The sequence below is a fragment of the Mesoplodon bidens genome, assembly GCF_964165515.1.
Source record: "Mesoplodon bidens genome assembly, chromosome: 11".
Lineage (NCBI taxonomy): Eukaryota > Metazoa > Chordata > Mammalia > Artiodactyla > Ziphiidae > Mesoplodon > Mesoplodon bidens.
The window spans coordinates 81,880,109-81,905,548 of NC_138167.1; the positions used below are offsets into that span (position 1 = coordinate 81,880,109).

General features: G+C 36.5%; 1 protein-coding gene across 3 annotated transcripts in view; it reads right to left on the bottom strand.

Annotated features, from left to right (window-relative positions):
* NEDD1 (NEDD1 gamma-tubulin ring complex targeting factor) overlaps positions 1-25,162 on the bottom strand; it is a gene marked incomplete at its 5' end in the record, with an annotated part of 44,597 nt that extends 19,435 nt beyond the window's left edge. The window contains 6 exons of one of the 3 annotated variants that reach the window (XM_081249747.1): positions 462-691; positions 12,656-12,796; positions 15,613-15,729; positions 19,699-19,793; positions 22,691-22,834; positions 25,084-25,162. In XM_081249747.1, coding sequence (XP_081105873.1) covers positions 462-691; positions 12,656-12,796; positions 15,613-15,729; positions 19,699-19,793; positions 22,691-22,826 — 719 coding nt within the window. Of the gene's footprint in view, positions 1-461; positions 692-12,655; positions 12,797-15,612; positions 15,730-19,698; positions 19,794-22,690; positions 22,860-24,800; positions 25,034-25,083 lie in introns of those variants that run through there. The other 2 variants (XM_081249748.1, XM_081249746.1) reach the window with 2 other exon arrangements.
* Between the last annotated feature and the right edge of the window lie 278 nt (positions 25,163-25,440).

Here is a 25,440-nt window from a genome sequence, read left to right on the forward strand (position 1 = left end):
GATGTGAAATCATTAACATGCTACCCCTCAACTTTCATCATCCAGAAGTACTCTAAAGCAGGGGTTCCCAACCCCCGGGCCACGGACGGGTTCAGGTCCGTGGCCTGCGCTGCACACAGTAGGAAATGAGCGGACTGAGGGCGAGCGAGCAAAGCTTCATCTGCTGCTCTGCGCTCGCATTACGGCCTAAGCCATCCCCCCAACCCCCACCCCACCCCACCCGGTCCACAAAACCAGTCCCTGGTGCCAAGAAGGTTGGGGACGGCTGCTCTAAAGAACACCCACATCTCATCTAGTTTTTTCCGCATGGGAAAAAAAAAGAAAATTCTACCTTATTAGATAACAAATACACAAACTTTACATCTTCTAACATTAATCAGAGGTCTATACAAATCACAAATATGGCTGCTAATGAAAGAATTATTTGTTACTAAATTAAGAAATGAGCATGTTATACTTACTTCTTACTTGAAGTGTCATAGAGAATGATTCTTTTATCCAAGCCTATAGTTACAAATAGCAATTCATTGACAGGAGAAAAACAGATGCCTGAACCTGGAGCTTTATGTGTACTGTCAAAGTTATGGTATGGACTCTGACTGTTCACATCCCAGAGAGTTACTATTCCATTATCCGAAACACTGCCCAGTAGCGACTTCTTAAACAAGGAATACTTCAAGTGCCGAACAGACTATGAAAACAAAAATAAATTTTACGGAATTGTAAGCATACATAAGAACATTTTATATAAAGTATAAATATGGCCAACCACATTATTCACAAGGGATTTAGAACGTCTCTGGTTTACCGCATAACAGGTTTCAATCATGACAACCATAAAATCATTTAGTCTATAAGATGACCCTAAGACATCTTAACTCTAGTAATTGAATATTTGTCATGATTTTATTATGTGGGAGTAGAGTTACCTCAGTCACCTCTTTTTCAGAAGAAAAATACAATATATTGAGGTAAACTGCATTAGTTCATCAGGATCAGAACATTCCACCTAAATAAAAGGCCCAGTCACAGTCAAATCATGAATAAGGATAAGGGAACACTGGTAGAGAATAAGCAATAATATTTTGCATTTGTTTTCAATATATATTTTTGATATCCGGATACGTTTGAAACTGACCTGCTGGCAATTCAACACTTGAAGCACAATAAAAAATTACCTAAAATACAAAGGGGGAATTGGCAACACTCTAGACTGGGGATGGACTATATATCCATTCTTTCAAAAGCTTTGGCCTGAGGGCAATGCTAGCCTTTCTCTAAAACACTCATCTCTAGAGGCAGTGGAGACATTCTTTCTAGTTTCTGCTGGACAAGAATATACAAAGATCCAGTTTGAGTAAACAGGTCTTAGATTAAAACTGGATGAATTTTATCTACTTTTATTAAAATGTTGCTTTCAAACTTGACTGATATTATCATTTATCGCGCTGAGAATTAAGTATTTTACATTTAAGCTATTTTTTTCCCCACACAGAAATAGCAATGTAAGTATAGAAATGAATATTAAGTAGAATCCACAAGAGTGGGAAACTAGCTATAAGACACCTTCAAACAGTTTAGTTATAGTCCGGAGTCAAGCAATGAATCATGTTCTAGATGGCAGGTATCAACTACATATATAGGTCCCAGATAAAACTGCCACAGAACAAAAGTCAAACCTGAGGGCCATTTGTTTGTTCTATCTTATTTATCACACTCCAGAAAGATTTAAAACCACTAGCTTTTATATATTAAAAAACTCATATTCTACTTCTAAGATGTTTCAAAATAGTAAGTATTAGCCCTCAACAACAAAAAAATATTTAGGAATAACATAACACAAATTCTGTCTAAGGAAACGAGTATTTGTAACCCGACACCTCAGGTAAGATAATCACTACGGTTAACCATGAAATTTGGCTCCTCATTTTCATATGGCCAAAGTACAAACAAAATTTTGGTTTATATTTTCCATTTTTGTTGAGGAAAAGCATATCCATTTGAATAGACAAATCTTTCCTCTGGTCTACACTCAAGAAAAAATAAACTACATGGACCTTGACTATATGAAAGATATAGAGAGCCTTAGTGAATTATAATGTTTGCAGAGTCATATATCAACCTACCTAAACATAAGCAAAATATTAATTTGTAAAAGATTTCTGTAGCACTTTAAGAGTTCATATAGATATAGTCCTTCACATAATCTAAATTTGGATAAAATGCACAAACAGAACATTAAAAACAAAACACCACCATAAAATCATAGACCTTCTAGATACTCAAAGTTCATAAAGTTCAACCTCTTAGGCACAGTAGTAATTTGCTAAAACATCCTTAAAATACGGGCCATCCAGAATCTGCTTGAATACAGCAGGGAACAAGGAGCTTACCGTTTTATATACAGCAGTCCCTACCTTGTCCACAACTTCACTTTCCATGGTTTCAGGTACAGACCATGGTCAACCATAGTCCAAAAATATTAAATGGAAAATTCCAGCAATAAACAATTCAAAAATATTAAATTGAGCACTAAGTAGCATGATGAAATCTCACTCCAGCCCACCAGGATGTGAATCATCCCTTTGTCCAGGGTATCCTGCCCATGAGTCACTTAATAGGCATCTCAGCTGTCAAATCAACTGTCAAGGTATTGCAGTGCTTGTGTTCAAGTAACCTTAATAATGGCTCCAAAGCGCAACACTAATGATACTGGCAATTCAGATATGCCAAAGAGAAGCTGGGTGAAGTGCTTCCATTAAGTGAAAAGGTAAAAGTTCTCAACCTAATCATAATAAGAAAAGAAAAAAAACTATGGTAAGAATGAATCTTCTATCCGTGAAATTATGAGGAAGGATAAAGAAATTAATGATAGTTTTGCTGTGCACCTCAAACTGTGAGTTATAGCCACGGTGTGTGGTAAATGCTTAGTTAGGATGGAAATGGCGTTAAATTTGTAGAGTAAGATATTTTGACAGAGAAGGAGAGACCACATTCACTAAACTTTTATTACAGTATATTGTTATTATTGTTCTATTTTATTATTGCTGTTAATCTCTTACTGTGCCTAATTTATAAAATAAATTTTATTATAGGTATGCATGTGTAGAAAAGCACATAGTATATACAGGGTCCGGTACTAACTGCAGTTTCAGGCATCCACTGGGGGTCTTGGAATGCACCGCCCACAGATAAGGAGGGACCACTGTAAAACTTAATACATAATTAAAAATGAATTTCTTAAGTCAAAACCTAAATTCCATATATTGCCTCAAATTCTGTGGACCTATATGGCAACTCAGTTAGAAAAGAAAAACAAGACTAAACATAACCATAAATCTTCCTCTCAGATAAACCTGCGTTCAAGTAGAGCCAAACTCTGTATGACTTGGGTAAAAAACTTCTTAAACTCTCCAAGCCTCAGTGTTCTCATGCACAACATAGAAAACACTTCTGTTTGCCTGTCAAGGTTATTTTAAGGATTAAATGGCATTTCTGCAAAAAGCCAGGTACATAGTAGGTGTTGCTACTATTCTCACAGGTTCATGACTCACATTCACTCATGTACCATACATCTGAGCATCTTTTACATATAAGTTTTTAAAAGACCCTTAAGTAGGCACACTGGTTTCTGTCAATAACTCACCCCTATCTCTTTGATAACAGATCTTCATTTCTGAACTTTCTACATCTATTAAATCATCATCTATTTAGAATATCAAGAGAATATCTAATGATCCTGGATAAATGAAATGTTAATCTAAATTATATTTAAAATAAGTATTAACTCATTTTAGTATCAATAGCATTTATTAAGTCCCTATCTTGTTCCATATTCAAGATATTTCTAGGAAAAATAACAGCCAGCCTATAGGTCATAATTTGCTGACCCCTGCTATAAATATTTGGAAATGTTTCTTTAAAAAAAATCACAAAAAGGAAAAGAAAAACCATCCATAATCCTACGACCTAGAGAAAAACTGGTTAATAATTTGGAGGATATCCTTTAAGTATTTTTCTGTGTATACGTATGTTTGTGTTTGAGTAAAGTACCAACAGCAAACTTGGGACCATACTTTATTATTATAAAGTTAGCTGTGTTATTAATATCTTCTACTACATGATTTTAATAGCTGGATAATATATGAATGTATGAGTATATCAATTTATCTAAATAATCTAATGATGGACACTTAGATTATTTCCCATTTCCAAGTACCCTACTATTATTTTTTTTAATTGCTACTTTATAAAAGAATTTGTATTTTATTGTTGTTCACGCTTTAAAGGTTCTCGGTTGACAAATGCTAAGTGACCATTTGTCTTCCTTCTTTTGTGAACTGCCCATTAATCTACTTTGCTTATTTTCTATTGGGCTATTAAGATTTTTAAAGTACTAATTTGCAATTGATCTTAATATAATAAGAACATTAATGCTCTCATAGACATAAATATTTTCCCCATTTTCTTTTCAACTTTGTTGATTTTTATCGTCTTGCTTTTTGTCAGATTTTAGATTTTTATGTACTTAAATACATCAAACTTCTCCCATGACTTATGACGTTGTTCCTACACTTAGAAAAGCCTCCTCTTCAGAGATAGCAATGTACATTCACATTCTTATAGCTTTATAGTCTCTGAAACATTAATGACAATATATATATATATATGCATGTACATATACAAACATACATACATATACACAATCGTAAATATACAGTATCCGTTCAACTCCATTCCTCCCTCTTCTTCATTCCCAATGTCTTATTTCAAGCACCAATCATCTGTCAGCTGAGCTACTGCCCATTTCCATTCTCAATGGCTTGCTATCCATCCTTCACACTACTGCAGCAACAACCTCTTCAAAACTGGAACATAATTCTATCTTGCTTAAAGTCCTTGTAACTGGAGGACTCTGAGAAGATAGAGGTTATGATGGTGGCAGAGTTTTTTAATCTCCCTGAATCCCCCCATTTGTGTGTGTATGTGTGCACAAGCAGGCCTGAGACTGCTCAACTTTAGAAAGTCCTGCTTTCAAGATCGGCTCTTGGCTGGAGTCTTGGAACTTGGATTTTTGGAGGGTTCCCACCACCCTAGCTGAAGAGAGTGGCTCACCGACTGATAAGAGTGGCTCACTGTGCCTAAACTGTTTGTGCAAAAGATATGGTTTATGGCTGAACCATGGCTGAACACCTGCTTTCCTTAGTAGAGTTTGGAATTTCGGTACATGCTAGGTAGAGGGTGCCTAGGTAACCAACCTCCAACAAAGTCCCTGGCCAATGAGTCTCTAACAAGCTCCCCTGTAGACAATGTTCCATACATGTTGTCACAATTTGATGCTGGGGAAATTAAGTACATCCTCTCCACTGAGATAACACTCTTGGAAGCTTATACTTGGCTTCCTTGGGACTTCACCCAATGCACCTTTTTCCCTTTGCTGATTTTGCTTTGTATCCTTTCACTGTAATAAATCATAGCCATGTGTATGACTACAATGTTGAGTCCTGTGAGTCCTCTCAGTGAAACATCAAACCTGGTCTTGGGGAATCCCAGCACAGACAGTGAGTAGATGTATGTGAGCGTGTGCATATGTGTGTGTGTGTTTTACAGATAGATAGCAAACCAAATAGCAAAACTAAAACCCCATGAAAACATTTACAACAAAACTAGACTATCAGGTATCCCCATGAGCCCCAAAATACACACTAGTAAGTCAAACATTTAACAGCCATAGTCCTTCATAGTATTAGTATCTGTGCAAGAGGAAGCAGAAGGAAATTACAGGGACTGAGACAGATCTGAGAACAGGAAAAGCCCCATATAGCCAGAAGGTATTCACAGGAAAGCATGGTGACCAATTGACAACATCAGCTAGACCAGGAATCTCCAATGCATTAGTGGTTTTGTGCAAGAGGTTTGGGGAAAGGTCTGAAGGGCTAGAGCAGTTTAGCTCCAATGAACTCCCAAAACCGTCCAGCCAAGGCATCTCCTTCCCGGGTCAGGGCACCATACTGAGAAGACACTACTAAGAGTGGAAACAAACTGAATGGAATGGAGTCAATATAGTTGAAGGAAAGTGAAAATTCACATACAAAGACAGGAGTAGCACAAAGCCAGACTTCACAGATAAATCCCATGCAAAGTTATTATGAGAACAAAGAGAACAAGGAGAAAGACATTCTCAACAGATGACCAGAAAGACAATAAAATGATACAAGAGCTTAAAAAACAACATAAATCAGAATTAGAAAACTCAGAAATAAGATGTCAGAACTTGGAAAACAATTAGAAATTTTAACCCTTTTAAAAATGAAGGCGACATTGTGTAGCCTTCATTAAAGGTAAAAGGAATACAGAATGAATAAATACAACAAATAATACCGTAAAGATAGGTCTAAAGGAAAGACTTTTTAAAAATCAAAAATAAGGAAAAAGTTAAAAATGACTTGAGAGACAGTAGTAAATCACTGAAGATAAGAAGATCCAACAAGGAAAAACCAGAGAGAAAGAAAAGATCAAACACTAAAAACTATAATTCAAGAAAACTTCCTGAAAGAAGAAAAGATTTGAAACTACATGTTAATTGAGCATACCATGTACCTATGAATAGCAATACAGAATGACCAACACCAAGACATAGTCTAGTAAAATGACTCAATTTTAAAGGAAAAAAAATCTTTTGGACATACAGGGAAAAAGAACAAGTGACTTATAAGAAAAAAATACTTAAATTATCATCAGACATTTGAGACCAAAAATGATAAGAGTAACACACTTGAACTCCTCAAGGAAAGAAAATGTGAGCTTGCTACTACTGAGTTATATTGAAAGAGAATTTGTAATCTCAAAAAAAAGTCAAAGCAGAAAACATACACTTATGGAAACAATATTAACATATGTTACTCGTGATTATAAAAATTTGGAAAACACCTAAAGTACAGAAATGTTTAAATAAGCTGTGGCATTTGAACAATGGAATATTATGTAGCCATTAAAAATTATAGTTATGGGGCTTCCCTGGTGGCGCAGTGGTTGAGAGTCCGCCTGCCAATGTAGGGTATGCGGGTTCATGCCCCGGTCCGGGAAGATCCCACATGCCACGGAGCGGCTGGGCCCGTGAGCCGTGGCCACTGAGCCTGTGCGTCCGGAGCCTGTGCTCTGCAATGGGAGAGGCCACAACAGTGAGAGGCCCGCGTACCGCAAAAAAAAAAAAAAGAAAAAATTATAGTTATGAAGATTAGCAATATGAGAATACCTGGGATAGAACACTAATAAGAAAAAGCAGAAGACAAGATTGGACCAACAGAATGATTATAACTTTATGGAAGGAAGACAGAGCTATACAGAGAAGCTGCAAGAAAACATTCTTCAAATCACTTCCTATTAAAATTTAGAAGAGAAGAACAAAAGGAAAAATTATACTTTAAGAATATATAAAAATATAGAAGTTTATTTTGTGCCAACATGTCAATCATAAAACTGCTCAAAAACATAATATAAAGGCTAGAAAAGTATACAAATACTAAAGAAATATATAAAGAGAATCAAGAACATATTATACCATAGTATACAACTGTATACCAACATTCCCATATAACATAAAGGAACCCACTATTCTAGATATAAAGCTTTGTAGTCAGTCAAACTTTTTGAGTGCCAAAGTTCAGGTATAAACAAAACCAGTCAACCAAGTTAACTAAACTGGAATTAAATTCATTCTTGATAAAATAATTATTTTAAAAATGTAATTAATAATTATTTACCAGATCTCCATACTCATAAGGCTTATTAATACTTACAAAAGCTATACCTAAAATGTCAAAAATTTAACTGAAGAAAATGGACTTATTTAACATATACTGAAAAATGTTATATTTAAAATCTCAGACATTGCATTTAAAAATCACTTTTAAATCTAAGGAATCAATAAAATAGATCCACTTTTTAACTGCTTTCAAAAAGGCTGCAGTCTGAGAAAGGCAACACAGGTTAACCTATTTGTGAGCCTAAGCTGCTGAACTTGCCAAATAGCAACTTGCTCTAAGGAGTCTGTCAGCCCTGGCGGCTCTGCAGAAGCAGTAAGGCTCTTTCTCCCCTGCAGACAGACACTGCGATCCACAAAAAACTAATAGCGTCAGCTCAGATACTTCAAAGTAAGATTCTCAATATATTCAGGCAATCTCATTTCCAATATGAAATTCAGTATAATGCAGATTCAGTGAGACTCCATGGTTTTGTCACTTTTGCTAAGAAATCAATTTGATGATTTTCAAAGATTTCAAATTCCTGATTGTTCACGGAAACAAAAATAGAAAATTTTAATTTAATCATTATATGTGCCTTACCTACTATTTTTCTCAAAAACCCAAACCCTACAGTAAAACTGTCAGTGTAGAAAATGGGCTGGGTGACAGTGTATTGGAATTGAATTATGTCAATTTTTAGACAGACTTGAAATTTTTATGAACATTGTTTAAATTTAAAAAATGAATATTTAATATACTTGAAATCGTCAATGAATTGTGAGGAGTCTTAATAAAAAAAAAACCTCCACAGATTTCAATTATGCTGCCTGTAAAATGGAAACATAAGTATACAAAATCATAACTGTGACTTTCTTCACTAAGAAAACTGAGACTGCATACTTACATACAAAGAGGCCAACTGGTATTTCCTAACCCATGCACTCTGCTTTAGTGTTGTAGAGAAAAATGAAATAATATAGTACACGAAAAATATATAAACATTTGTTCCAGGAAAAAGGAAAAAAACCAACACACTCCAGTTCGATTGCTTCACGTTCTTTAATGCTCTCCTTATTCTAAGTTGCTCTAAAACACAAAATATGATTACTGAGGTCAAGTTACAACTGGTTAATTAGCAGGGGTTTGGAGGGAATGCATTAAACCTAAAGATGTTCAAACCAGTTTGCAGAAGTGAATCACAAAAGCTATTTTAGTAAATTAATATGATTATTCATTAAAAGTTCACACTAAAGTTCCCTAATCTCCACATGTTAGGAACTATGTTAGCATCTCATCTAGACCAAAAAAAAAACAAAAACAAACAAAAAAACCACCAAAACCAAACAAAACCCTGTTGAAAGTATATTTTCATTCTCACTTGACAGTTAAGGAAAAGGAGGCTTGAGAGTTAAGTCACTTGCCCAGGCTCACACAGCTAGCTCTCCAAATAAATGTGGGATTCACAACATAAAGCTATACCAAAAAAGCTTACAGAGATGCCAACTGCCCGAGCAAGAGGCAGCAAGAACGGGAAAATCTAGGTTCTGGTTCATCTGACCTCGCACAAGAGATAAGCTTTGCGCATTACTGTTTTCCTAAACTAGAAGATATATTCAGTTTTGCCACGCAAAGTAATCAATGAAAAAAATCCTTTGAAAATCAACAATATAGCAACCTGTCACCTAGAATTTAAAATTTTTTTTCATGCAAAGAAGAGATAAGAATAAATGTTGGACTCCTGCACAAAGTGACAAGAGAATACTGCAAAGTTTCCAGAACTTTGGATCCTCAAATCCTTATACATTCAGCTGCCTCTGAGCTAGAAAGAGATTCAAAAGGAAACAATGCTACCACTCTTCAAGAGTCGACCTTCAGATCAGCCAATTAAGAATCTTGTGATCAGAAAGTCCTGGAATCTCAGTTTTCTCACTTGTAAAATGAGAATAACCTATACCTCACAAGTGAGTAGCAAAGAATAAATGAGAAAATGTAATATAAAGCAATGATCACTGTACTTGAAACACAATAAATGGTGGTAAGAATTCTACAAGGTGACAACCTCTGCCTGAATGCTCTCTGAACCCTCTCACCACCTACACTCACCCCAGTGGCAATCGGATGGTCTTTGTAATAAATAATGTTGGCATAACTATTTACCTGTATGGAAAGATGAACCCCATCTCACACCATATACAAAAATAAATTTGAAATGGAGCATAATAGACATAAATTTAAGAACTTCTGTTCATTTTTTTTAAAAGGCATTAAGAGAGTGGAAAGGCAAGCCGTAGGCTAAAGGAAGATATATGCAACGTGTATATCCAAAAGATGACTCCATCTGGAATATGGAATAAACTATAAATCAATCAGAAAAACAGAAATAACCCCAAACAAAAAGGAGAAAGAGACTTGAACAGTGACCTCACAAAAGACAGTATATAAAAGTGTGCCAACTCATTCAACATAGAAAAATGCAAATTAAAACCACAATAAGATACAACTACACAACCATCAAACTGGTTAAAGTTAATAAGATAGACAATATTTAGTATGAGCAAAAACGTGGAGCAACTGGATCTCACATACATTTCTGGGAGAAGTATACAATGGCACAAGCACTTTAAAACCTTTTTGGCAATTTTGAATAAAGTAAAAATTGATGCCTATCCTAAGACCCAGCCATTTCACTCCTGAGTATTTACTCAAGAGAAATGAAAACATATATCCATAAAAAGACTTATATAAGAATATTCATAGTAGCTTTCTCACAATCTAAATTTAGCATGCTTTTAATATACCAAAGAAGAGAGGAGGAGGAAGAGGAAGAGGAAGGAGAAAAGATGAAGAAGAAAAAAGAGGAAGGAGAAGGAGAAGATTGCTCTATTTCTTTAAAAAGCAAGGCATCTGAACACTAGATACGATTGTTTTCCAATAGTTCCAACTTCTGGGGGCTTAGGTTTTATGTCTCCATTATCATAATACAAATAACCAAAAAAATTACAAAAACAAAATATTATTTCCTATTTTTATGACAATATTAATACATTCTCTGTGGCAAATCACTTATCCTCAACCATAAAATGCAGAAAGTGAGATTACCTCTAAAGGCTTTTCTCAGTTCAAGGTTTCTATGATTCTAATATTCAACTAATCAAAAGATTCTGAGTTCCCTAAATGCCTTCCAAAATAAAAGCCAAACTTTGGTCTGGCATTCAAAGTCCCACTTCAACAGTATGTTCCTGCTTACCTTTCTAATCTTTTTCTATATAAAACCCATACGCTTTCCTTTCTCCTTGTTTTCGTTCATATGATTTCCTCCATATAAAATATCCCTGGGCTTCCCTGGTGGTGCAGTGGTTGGAAGTCCGCCTGCCGATTCAGGGGACATGGGTTCGTGCCCCGGTCCAGGAAGATCCCACATGCTGCGGAGCGGCTGGGCCCGTGAGCCATGGCCGCTGAGCCTGTGCGTCCGGAGCCTGTGCTCCGCGGCGGGAGAGGCCACAGTGGTGAGAGGCCTGCATACAGCAAAAAAAAAAAAAAAAAAAAAAAATCCCTTTCCCAAAGTTCTTTATTAGCCTATTAAGATCTTTGTTATCTTTAAATGTATTCATCTACTCATATATTTATTGAGGATCTTTTCCATATAAGGCACAAAGTTAGACAATGGCTGAGGACAAAGAAACAAGACACGGTTCCAACTATAATGTGGACATGTAAAGAGCTAACCCTAATACAAGGTAGAATCAAATAACTGTCAGAGGCCAGTTTATATACTAGTAAAACAAAACAAAATCAGTTATAAGCCTTAGACCCAGATGAAATCCTCCCTCCTTCAATTTTCTCTATTTTATTCCCAATCAGACAGTCTTCTCTGTTCTGGATCACCATAAGACTGTTTTCCATCAATCTTCCATAAAATCATTTATATGTACATCTCTTTTATTACCTCAATACACATGAAATCTGAGAAAAGACTTTTTTCTGTACGTTTTTAATATCCATTAAATTTTCCGTAAACACTAAATACTATTCAAATAATGATTTTAATGCTTTTCAAAATTGAAGAGCTCCCATATTTTATCTAATAATACTTATGGCCAAAGTGATTACAATAAAAAGATTAAAAGAAGTTTCACCTCATTGGAAATTCCTGTGGAGAATTTCATGGAAAGTTAGCCAAGAATCAGATTTCTTGAGAAACTGAATTTATTCTTTTAAGAATTTTATACACTAATTTTTTATAAAGAAAAAAATTCAATAATTGACTAATTTTCCTCTATAAAAATTTTCCCTAAATACTCGTATTAAACTGAAATACATAAATATGCTTTGATACTTTAACTATCACATACTTGAAACAAACAAAAAAGAAAACTCAATTTACCCTGTGCCTAAATGTTGGGTTAGCCAAAAAAGTTCGTTCAGTTTTAAGTAAAAATAAAAGACATTTTTCATTTTCACCGAGAACTTTATTGAACAATGGATTCATTAACCAAACGAACTTTTTGCCAACCCAGTACAATTATTCCATGTCCACCAGAGTATTTATGAACATAAGTATCTGTCTTGTAGCTGACATAGTTTAAGCTATGCAACACTTCTATAATTGTAATGTCATAATTAATATCCATGTTTTGGGCTTAATCTATTAACAATTATCTGTATTTTTTATACATAGTTAAGTTCTAGGAGCATGTGACTATTCAGTGGCATAACTGAGCTCATGTAAGCACCATCGTCTAGTATGAATTAGCTTTTACATACTACCATTAAAGAATAGCTACCTAAGTTTGAGTGAGCTAAATGCAAATTTAAAATACTCAATTTTAAAAACTCAAATTCATTGTCTTATGTAAGGTAATTAAAAAATCTATCTTATCAACTTTATTTTGAATAAACCCATACTGTACCTGGTTACTACCATGGCCAAAAGGAGTACTAGATAAATTAGTGGTTACACTGTGCAAAATAATTTCACCACTGAGAGATCCAGAAGCAATGTAGCAGTCATTCCAATTATATGTTACACAAGTTACTTCATCTTTATGATCCTGAATGAAAGAAATGAAAGTAAATACAGTGCCACACAACCTTCAAAGAGCATATCTTCATGGTTTTTTGTAAATTTCATGTTTTGTAACTAGTATGTAATTGTCAATCTAATATATGCTTTAACATTTTCCTCAAATAACCCCCCAAAAAATTACTCAAGTGAGTAGTAAACTATCTGATTAACACCAAGTCTTTTCAGGGAACAAAGATTTATTTTTCATAACCATAATAATGGTCAGGCACCCTGAAACAAGAGACAAAAAGGAAAGGTAATTTTCTAAATGGCATTATGTCTACCTTAAAGAATTCACTTCCACTGACAAGTAACATTTACTGCACGTTGATTATTATGAGAGTCCCTGCCCTTGAGAATATTACTGTTCAACTGAGAAGACAGGACATTTAAGTGAACATGCAAATGGCAGAATGAATGCTAAATGAGTGGCAGAGGCAAAGTGTCAGAGGACAGAGAGTTATCACTGTGAACTGAGTTGACAGAGGAAGCTTTATGGAAGACAGAAAGCTTGAGTTCAACATTAAAAAAAGTAATAAGAGGTAAGTTAGGGGAGGAGAAAGAAAACTGACACTGCAAGATAGAAGAGAGCAAAAAAACAAAAGCCCCAAAGCCAGAATGAGCAAAGCATGTTTGAGATTTGATGGCTGCTGCTTCCATCTGCTGAGTACCGACTAAGGCTGGGAGTTTTATATATTATTATTAATCTTTAGAACAATCATGGGAGGCAAGGCCATTTTCCCCATTTGATAGATGAGTTAACTAAGGTTAAGAAACTGTGCAAGCTCACAGAACTGCCAGTGGTAGAGCCAGGATTCAATCCAGGTCATATTCCAAAGCTTATTTTCCTCTCATTACACTTGACTGTCTCCCAAATCCAAAAGGGAAGCCACTTTGAGGAAATAAAACTGTTCAATTTTAAACAAACTGAGTTCACAAGGACTATGTTTTCCAAAATTAAATTAGAGATATCTAGCCTAGGAGCATAGTCATCAGCATAGTTTTTAACAGTTTGATGTCATACCTTAATAAGATAAACAAACCAACCTTTGTATCTTGTAATTAGATTAATGTAATATCAAGAATATTAGCTATAATAGTCCACTTATTTTACAACTTTTTCAAATGGTCCTTGAAGCATGCTGGGAAATGCCTTTACATTTTACTGCTTTTTTTAAATCAAACAAATGCCATCCCGAGGAAAAGAATATCTGATAAGAAAGGAAAAAGAAGGAGTGGACATATAGTGCATCATTCCCATTTGAGAAATTATAACGTGGGGTCCAATACAATTTCTATGACTTTGTAAAGAGGCAGGTGTGTCTTCCTGATTTCAACTGTGGAAAATAAGTCATTCAGCTGAGGATGGAAAAATGAGTAGAATTTTGCCATGTAAGGAGGGATGGGAATAAGTGATGCTCCTAAAACGTGTGACACTGTGTGACAAAATTGGCCACAGACTTCTAATCTCTTCTCAATTCTTTAAGATATTCTTTATTCATACTAGGTATATCCCCCTAAATAGCTTTAATTCAATTATTTCATAATTTAAAAGATTAAACAATGAATAATATCTGAGTGTGCCTCTCATCTTTGCCCTTACTAGTTGCTAGACATTGAACAAGTTCTTTAACATCTCTGAGTTGGAGTTTCTCCATCTGTACTTAGGAATAATACTACCTGCTCTGCAGAGTTGCAGAATAGATAGAATAAATATGTTAAGCACAGTGGCTGGCATGTCAAAGAATTCAATAAAAGTTAAGTATTCTCATTATTGGCAACTTTTCAATTTTCCTGAAGACTCTTCAAAGTTTAGTTAATACTTAAAATAATGAACTTCCAAAAGTAATATTTTAAACAGCAATCATAAGATTATATTTCAACTTAGCTAAGAGAAAAATATTCTTCTATATACTATTTCTCTAGTAAGAATTAACTCAATGACATTAAGATATGTAATAAAATTATAATGATCTCTGGTATTTGCTTCAAAATACTCTGAAGGTCTGAAGATGAGAGAGTACATGAGCACATAGATAAAACAATACTGGCCATGAGCTGATCATCACTGAAATCAGGTGATGAATACATGGATGATGAGTTAAAGGAAGTTCTTTCTCTGTGTATATAGGTATGTGTGTGTATAGATAAAAATATGTTTAAAATTTTGCATATTAAAACTTTTTTAAAAGACATAAAAATTAAAAATAATTTAAAAAATGAACTTCCAAATATTAAAAGGACAGAAGTCCAAAAAAACAATCGCGACCAGGGGCTTTCATGATGATTATTTTCATTTTCTGAAACTGCAAAAAGCTCACTATTTAAAGAAACACTAACTGTAAGTAGTAAACTATTTTAGAAACATTTCATTACCAAGATGAAAATACATACATGCAAACTGTAGCAGAGAACTAAGAAGCCATATCCCCAAATACTGTCATCCCAAAACCACTCTCATTATTTCAAAGTGCCTTAAAAAGATCTCTAATGACAACAAACCATATTTTTTTTTAATGAAGTAAGTGGTTCACTTACATGAGAGCAGACCAAAGTGAAAAAATAAGGAAAAAGTTTTAACCCCAGCAATATAGCAATATAGTAACATATGTGGAGGGAAAAATAAACCAAAAAAATTTTTTGGCTACACAGCATCTTTATTTTCCCTAACAAATCTCACTTCAATTCTGTAGCAGCTTATTTTTATCATAAAAGCTCAAAATTAAAAAATTGGTAACTATTACTAATAAACACATTGTGGGATACCCACTTCTATAAGGATTAAAAAAAAAAGTTGCTTACCTTAAGAGATCGATGAACTCTTTTTGATTTTAAATCCCAAATAGTAACAGTGTTATTTAGGCCTCCGCTTACCAAATACATTGATGTTGAATTTAAACTGACACATGTCTGCTTTTGCTATTAAAGAAAAAAAAAGTCACATTAACCTAACAGAGCCCAGAGCTGACTTTCAAGTCTCACCCAACACTTGGTAAGCACATGAAAAATATCTGTTGAGTTAAATGCTATAAACATGCCAATTCTTGCACTAAAGATTCACCTCTCATTATCTGTCACATGGATTCAATAGTTTGCAAAGTGCTCAAAAAGGCTTTAAGGAAATCAACCAGATTCATGTTCTAGTCCACAGAAAGGTGGTGACAGAGGAAGCTTAGGAAATACCAGCAAGTCTTGGGCTCCCACCAGGGCTTACTTGCCCTTAATATTTCCCTTTAATAAAACCTGGTCTTAGACTCCCACAGAATATCTCACATTAAAATCAACCCACAGCTCAGAAAATTCTTAAGGTAGAGGGAACGGTAAAGAATGCCTAGTTTAAAACCCTCATTTTACAGAGGGGCAAAGTTTTATAAAGAGGATAAGATACTAGTCCAGTGTCACAGCAAATCTCCCCCTAATGGCCCAAGTCTCAAACCTCATGCCATCAGAACCTAACTCTACACTCTCCCCCACCACTAAAGGTCCCATTCGTCCAGTTCCTCAAGATAAAAGTCCAGAATTAACCTTGATTCCTTGTTCTCCCTCTGCCCAATCTATCAGTAAGTTCTCTAAACTCCAAGCCTAAAATCTATCCCACATGGGCCCCCCTTTATCTACTGTCACTGCTAGCACCCTGATCCAAACCTTGACAAAACACAACAGCAGCCTCCTAACTGGCTGTCCTGCTTCCACTCCTGCTTCCTTACATCCCATGCTCCATGAGTAGAGTGACCTTTAAGAAATGTAACTCAGATCATGTGTCTCTCATGTACAAACCTTCGATGGCTTCCAATCACACCTAGGATAAATTCCGAACTCCTCAACGACCTGGCTTTCAAAGCCCTATTCATCTGTCCCTTCTTACCTGGTCTCTCACCATTTTCCTCCTTATCCACTAATTCTCTAGCCACACTGACCATCTTCCATTCGGTAAACACTATATTTGCCTCAAGGCTTCTACACAGCTAGTCTATGCCTGGAAAGTTAATTTTCCCTGAATCTTGGCTTGAATGGCTGCTTCTGGTCAATAGATATCAACTTAAATGCCACAACTTCAGGAGACCTCCCTTGGCCACTTAACGTAACTTGCTATCTCAATATCTTATTTCAGCTCTCTGCATAACAACTTATCACTATACTCAGTATTCTGTTTACTAGCTTATTGTCTCTCAGCAGAATGTCAGTTTCCTTAGAGCAAAGACCATATCCATGTTCAATAAATATTTATAGAACAAACGGCTAAAGTACAGAGGTAACCAAGTTGTTCTCACAATGAGTATCTATGACTGTCATCTATCTGGTAGTACCATCAGTAACTATGCTACAAAGAGCACAGTATTGCATGTTTTTCTCTATTTAATTTTCAGATACACTGCGTAGTCACATTAATTATTCTCACCTCCAGCTGAATACCATGAGGGGAAAAAAGAGAAATGAATTCCAAAGGGGACATTTTGTGACTTAGTTAAAGGTTAAAAGGCAAACTATGTAGGTTTAGGCAAGTCTTTGAGCCTTTCTGAGCCTACATTTCTACATCTGAGAAATGACAGGTGAGGACTAGATCTACTGTTCTTGACAGTCCATGCATCTCAAAAACATCCTCTGCTCAAGAGAGCCCCAGATTCTTAAAGGGTGCAGATAACCCCCTCTCCCTCTCCCAAGGCTTCTTCCAGCTCTGAAATGTTGACTGAGTCAAAATTATTAACACATACAAAAATATCAGGAGCACATTACATCAATGTTTCAGTATGGTCGCTATAATTGTCTTGCAGGTCATTCTAGGAATTGACTTCAGTCTAAACAGACTAGTAAAAGTTAGAATCTGGTTATCATTGCAGATCAGGACAGTTTGCTAAGAGCTATCAAAACAACCTTTAAAGAAAGCAGAGAAGGGCATCCATCAAAGATCAATATATTAGGATTCTAATCATCCAAAACCACTCAAATTATTCTTAAGGGCTCAGAACAAAACCTGTATTTATAGCTGCTTACCATAATGATAGAAGATCTTTTATGTTAGTATATTATTAACGTAGCTAATGAACTTAAATAATTAATGGAAATTGAGTGGTTATTACAGAAATCCTGTACCCTAAGACACAAGCAATGGGTGGAATTTTAAAATCTGAAAATAACATCAGGTCAAATTTCTAGGCTATATAGTAGCCTATCATATCCATTATAATACTGTTAAGACCAATATGTCTACTTTAAAGAGGTAAAATACAAAATCAAAGAAAATAAATATGAAACTTAATAAAGTTCCACCTTAAAAATAATGTTAAAATAAGTAGGATAGAACCTTATTTTCCCAATGAGCAAAGGTCTAATATCTCAAATGGTACATAAGTAATAGGACTTGGACCCTATGAAGCAAAGGTTACCAACACACTAATATGTTATAAGAAATTACTAATAAAGACTAAAAAACCAATGGTTGTAAAATATTTTTTGTAAGTAAACTAAAGCAGATTTAAATTATAACTACAATGATCTCACTTTCATCAACCTGCATTCTGATATGACTTAACTGTGGGAAACAGAACTACAGCAACTAATGCAAAATATTCACAAAATCCTTAAAGTGGTGTCACACTTGTAAATATCATGTCATTTTTATATTTTACACATTAACAACAACAACAAAAGGTCCCAAACTGGTTCTAAGGCAACGCATAAGAGAGTGTGTGTGTGTGTGTGTGTGCACGCATGTGTGTAGATAGATAGATATATAAATAGTGGTAGAGGTGGAAATCGAAATTGTTTTGATGTTGATATTTAACCCAAAAATGTTTGCTGCCCACCTTGACATGATCTGAAGATCCAAAGATGACTAAGATGTCCCGCCTGCTCCTGAAGAGTAGTTTGCCTTTACTGTGCAGCAACACTCTCTGCCTCAATTTCACTTACTGAGGTTGATAGGCAAACGTCATTCCTACCCTTAGCAGACATTCTCTCTGCCCCAGTCTCTTAATATCTGTGGGCTGGAACTGATGCTGAGATCAATCCAACAGATACCTTTAGGGAAGGACTGACCGAAATCCTAAGTCCGTTTTACGTTAGATGAGCTTATATTCCAACGCTCTGCTGTGTTCTACTCCGCTGTACTTGGAGTAGAACAATTATTAATTGGGCTGCCTTATCTACTCCAGTGTGTAAAATTATGACAATTCATAATGGTTTAGAGTCTGCTATGAAAACCATGAAATTTAAAAAAAGAACAAGCTACCAACTAACTACTTATTCCTTTTTATTTAGATCTTATTTAAAATGGAAATAGCTTTCAAGAAGAAATAAGAAAGCCAGCATTATCCTGAATCAGAGGAATTAACTTACAAAACTAAAGGGTAAGAACATACAGTGAGAGCTTCATTTAAATGCTCTGGGACCAAAGCTCTGGGACAAAGGCATCCTGTTGCAGGAGAGCTTGGGGAGACTCAGGCAGTACCATGTGGACAGAAGCTAAAGCAGAAGGCTACCATCAGATAAGGCTCTTTAGCTGATGGTCCTGAGCCCAATGTCAGTAAAGGTAGGGCTACATCATTAGGACTCTTTTGCTCAAATCAATTCAGTGACCTTGGTGGAACATCATCCTAAAAAACCACAACAATACCAGAGAACCTCCCACAGAGGGGAAATGGAGAAAGTAACTGCCTAGTTGACGAAATGTAAGTCTTCGATTGCTCCCCTAGGACCCAATATTATTTTACCTAAAGATGTTTCAGTGAGCACACTTATTTCACCTTTAAGTGTTACTATATTAAGCTCAGGTTAAGAATAATGCTTTTGAACACCTTTATATTTAGTTGTCAGCACCATAATAAATAAGCAATTACCACTCAAGCAAAACTAAGATTTTTAGAAGTTAAAAAAAAAAAATACACTTACCCCTTCACCAAGCTCTAAAAGTGGAACAGGTTTACATTTGCAACTTGAAACAACTATTTTGTCACCACTGGAAGATGCTGTCACTAGAAAGTTATCTAAATGAAGAGTTACGGAGAATCGAACAATCCATGAGCAGCTCTAGCACTCGACTATCATTATAAGAATTGAGATGATAAAAGCAAGCACACTAAGCAACGAATATAGCTGATACATTAGCTTTCAAAACTGGCTCAGATTACTAATTACTAAGACTAATTCTCTTTACTACTACTGCAGGGAAGAACTATCCTTTCTCATTTTGCTATCACTTGAAAGCTATTTAACCCATGTGAAATACTACTCCATTTTCAAAGAGTAGGCCAGAAGGTCTAATTTTATCCTTCAAGAATGAGAGCATGATAAAAGCAACATCAGGCAAATATCAATCAACCTTTTCATCTATAAATACTGTTTAAGATAGCTATTTAGTAACTCAGTGCTTGATACCAATTTAAGCTAGGAAGCAAATATCCATATTAGTCTCCTATTTTTCCACTAAGAAATAAAGCCTGATATTTTCTCAGGATGGAATTTTTGTGATAGAGTGTTTTAATCTTAAATGTATTAAGAATATTACAGTATATGTAGCAAATACAAATAAGTGTGGTTACACAGCAACTATGTTATGAGACTTTTGACTTTATTTCAATTCAATTCAATTCAAATTATTTAAAATATAATTTAAATTATTAAAATAAATTAATAATTATTTAAAATTTAATTTAGTAATTTAAAATTATATTTTCCTTATTTTACATAAATTATAAGTGGAATAATCAGTAAACACAAAACAATGTAAGTATTTTAAAACTAAAATGACTAAATACAATAATATAACCAAGACCAAGAATCTGATTTTGAGTCAAAACAAATTAAAATATCAGAAGTTTAAACCTATACTTTTAACAAGCAAAGTCTTAACTGCATTACTTTTGGATGATTTACATAACATTCAGATATTTTGTGAACAGACCATGGACTGTAATTTTATTATGATATATCATTCAAACAAAATCACTTCCACCTACCTAGATATTACAGCATTGAGAAAAATAAATCATTTCCCTTTCCTTGGCTTCTTCCTATGTTTATTGTTACTTTTCTCCTTAGAATATATTAAAGAAAGGACTGAAAGAAAATAATACAAGAGGGTACTCTAGTTACTCCTTTTATTTCTCATGTAGTTTTAGAAATCATGAGAAAGTGAGGAATATTACCTAGAGAACCAAAAAAAAGAAAACTAATCTCCCTGGCACCTCACCATTAACGCTGTCCTTGGGATCCATGCTAAGTGGTCCCTAAATCTCTGAGTCTGGGAATCCCTTGGTCTTCAGTAACTAACCTCTGTGGAAGGCATCAAAGCCTCAATAGGTATAAAACTATACAAAGGTTTTCAGTGCACATGTACTTGTACAACAGAACTATACAGAAATAAGACCAGTTTTCAAAAGTCATAGGACACCATCACATGGTTAGATCAGTTTTGTTGATAGACCATTAAGTGGTTTATCAGTAAATGTATCAACTCCTAATAAAATACCTTGGAGAAAAAAAATAATAAATCTCATTAAGAACTGCTTCTTTTATGCAGTGAGTAACAAGGAAAATTAAGCTCTAAACATAATAAAAATCTAATAATAGAAGCAACCTCACACATTTGTGACTCTTTTTAAAACATCTTACCCCACTATACATCTGGAGAGTCCTTCAAAAATGCAGTCCTTTCACCATGAGTTTGATTAATAGAGCACCAAAGTTATTTATTTTGCTACTTTAATACAAAATCAAGGAATGATGAAGAGGTAAATTTAATTCAATAAGAAAATTCATCATTTTTGTTATGTATTTGCAAGAATAATTAGATTGAGCATGGAAACTGCTAATGTTTTTGTTCATGAATCATTCATATTTTAAAGCTTTGATATTTTTACTTTCATCAGGAAGGAGAATATTACTACTTTGATACTGATAAGATCAGACACATGTTAAAGCTTAATCTGTTGTTTAAGAAATAGTGTATGAGTTCCACAGACGAATCATTATTTCTAGCATACCAAGTATACAGAACATTTTCATACAAAAGGTGGTAAGAATACTTTGTTTACAGCAGTGGTTCTCAACCGAGGGTGATTCTGGCTCCCAGGTGACATCTAGCAATTCTGGAGATGATTTTTGGCTGTCACCATTGGGGCTACTGGCATCTGGTTGGTAGAGACCAGGAAGGCTTCTAAACATCCTACAATGCACAGGGCAGCCTCCATAACAAAGCATTATCTTGCCCAAAATGTCAATAGTGAGATACTGAGAAACCCCTATTTATGAGTTCATTTTATCCACATTTAGGAACTTATTAAGAAAGGGAGAATGTCAATCAGAAACATAAAAACCTTAGGAAAGTTCAATCTAGATAATTTTCCTGTCTTTTTGGGAAAAAAGACTATTTTCATCACAGATAGAAAGGAAGAGAAATACAGAGAATACATCAGTAAGATGGGAATGTTTGACAATTTTTATCTCTTCCTTCAACCTTTGCTTCTGCCTTCAAGTTCTGTCTTTAATTTCCCAACCAGATCTACAAATATCCAAACAAAGACGCAAAACATCATTCCAGAACCTTTCAGAACTTTTCTTTTCCCAGCATTACCTACCTTATTCCATTTGATTCAATAACAAACTGTTAATAACAAAACTAATTCTGTGTTCTGCATCTAGAAGCTAACATATTTTTAATAGCAGTGTTTTTCAATGTAGTGAATTGCAAATAAGTTTTTAATGAAATCAACAGAGAATATCAGTGTGCATCATATGATATACTGTTTACTAGATTCCTATTTCACTTTATATTTCACAGCTATGCCAAATATATTTCTCATTATGGATCACATGCAAAAGTTTCATTGATACTGGTTGTTTAACCTAACAAAAAGTGGTTGTTTAAAAAAGAAAAGGATACTATTGCTGCTCCAACACACTGAGCTGATTCCATGTGGTGATGTGTGTGGGTTAAACTTATCCACCAATGTCATAGATGAAGCATCCCATATTTTAACATCATCTCCCGATGAAGCAAATCTGAGGTTTTCCTGCATGACTGCACCTGCAAATAGTTTAAAACAACACATTTTAAAAACAATTAAGGATAGGTTGTATAAAAAAGAGTTAAGATGAGGCATCTTATCTAAAACAAGTGGCTCTACTTGTTCACCTTTGTCTCAGAGATTGTGCTCACCACAAAGTTTTTGGAGTGATCTCTCTAAAACATAAACCAGATCACATTCTCTTAGCTGACCTTTCCAATGACTCTCCAGAACAATTACAATGAAATCCAACCTCCTTAGCGTGCCTTACACAAACTGGCCTGCTGTAACATTCCTACCTCTCTTTCCCAGGGCCACCAAACTCACTGGCCTTCTTTCTCACCTCCGAGTCTTTCTGTTTGCAGCCCCATCTGCCTGGAATGGTCTTTCCCGATCTCCCAAGGTCATCTCCTTCACATCATTCCAGTCTCAGCTCATGTTTCTTCCTCAGAAAGGCCTTCCCTGACCACCATGGCTAAAGCTGCACCATACCAGTTGTCCTATATCCCATTACCCTGTTTCATTTTTTATGGCCCTTCCTGCTATCTGCAGTCTTATTCTCATGTCTGACTCCCCCTGACTTGAACAAAATAAAGATCCTTAGGACAGGGATTTCATCTTGCTTACTAACAGTCTTGAAACATTCCTGGCACACAGCTGGTGCTCAACAAATAACTGTTGGATAGGTAACTTCCTTACCTTTTAAAAAATTTATGATAAACTGTAGCACTCCTGCAGGTCAGAATCCTCCCATGGCAGGCTTTCCAAATAAGTCTAAAATTAGCAAATACAGCCTAAGAAGATGTCACTAAGTCCCTATACCAACACACGGTCTACAATGCCTTCGCTTGTATTATCTGTTCACAGTATACGGTTCAAACACAGAATTCTGACAAAGTGATTTCATAAACCAAGGCAGTCTAGAAGACAAAAGGCAAGTAGTCATGCATGACGGCTAAGAAAAAAATGCTGAGAAATACCTGGGAGAAAGGGGAAGGGAAGGGATGGCGGCCTAGAAATATACCCTTCACACCTTCCTGGTGTGGACGGTGCAAGAGTGCAGCAGCGCATAAGTGATATTACAGACAGGTTCCCAAGTCATCAACAAAACATCACACTTATGAGGAGCAGAGTCTATTTCAGAGGACAACCTAAAGGCATAACAAGTTACAGGGCCCTTTCATTCTCCAGAGACAAAATTTTCAATGTGTTTATAAAGGAGCTAAAACTTTTGTTAACTAGAAAAGCCACCTATGTGATTCACTATGCTTCACTCATCAGATAAATACAGTTCTACTAAGAGCCGTTAGTCATCTGTTGAAATGTAGACATAGTGTTTGGATTTGGTGCCTTAACAGGTGGTAACATGTGCCCTTTCGGATCCCTACTCAACAACAATGAAGTGCTGGAAAGGCAGCTGTAAACCCAGTAAAAACCACTGAAAGATATCTTTACTATAATCTTAGACCATTCCTGTTGAGCGGCGTGAAGTAGCGGAAAGATCCCTTTAGACCTGGCTCAGATTATCTGCCCCAGAGTTAGGTGACAGTCACTTTGGCCAAGTCATTCAACGTCGGTCTCCTCCTCTCAAAGGGGAGCGGGGAAGGGCCCACCAACCTCAGTCTTCCGAGAACTGAGCACATTTTAAGGGCGCGGCATCATATCAGCCTCAGGAAGAGGCTCCCATCAAAACTGAGCTGTCAGGACACAAGGCGGTAGCACCGTCAGCCCCGGATTCGGGGAGCGCGGCTACAAAAAACAATTCTACTACGACTTAGCTTAAACAAAAGTTCTACAAATTTCAGTAAAAACCCAAAATGCATTTTACTTGCAGGAGTCTTGCTCAACTGGGGTTACCTCGTAAAATGCATCTGAGCGCCTGCTAAACGAGTTGGATTTGAGAGGTTTACAAAAGGAGAACGGGACTGTGGAGAAGCGGCAAACTTTCCGGAGGCAGCGCAGCCCCGAGAGCCGCCACCGACCTACCCCAGTTGACCCAGGGCACCTCTCAGGCCCGACCGACCGGAGCCCGTCGCAGGGGGAGGTGCGCGACCCCGGCCCGCGGCTCCCTGGCACTTCCGCGCCAAACGCGCCGCCGCACCCCTGCCCGGCAACCGTCCGGAGCGCCAGGCCGGCCGGCCGGGGCCCCGGGACCCCGGGACCCCAGGGGCCTCCGACCCGCCCCCTGAGGTGACCGGAGAGCGGGTACCAGTACAGGGCAAGTACTCGGCAGGCATCGGCCCCTACCCCGGGCCCTCCGGAACCTCACCTCTCAGCCGCCGTACACCGGGGGCCACAGCTCGGCCCTCTCCGGCGCTGGGCTTCCGGCTCCCGCCTGGACTGTTAAACTTCGGCGGCCGGAAGTCCCGCCCCCGAATGGCGTCACCGGGAGAGGCGCTGCCCCAAGCGATGGTTCGGGTTGGTGGCCAGGGGCTGGGACAGGGCCAGGGGCGGTGCTGGGCCTGGGTTGGGGTCCTGGTCCTAGCACATGGGGGGCATCTGCGGGCCTGGGCGGCTCCCTCCACGGCCCACCGATGGCGCTAGGGCCAGAGGCTGCTGCCCTTTTGTCATCCATTTGTTCGTTGGCTGCCTACTGTGTGCCAGGCACTCTGCTAGACTCTGGGTG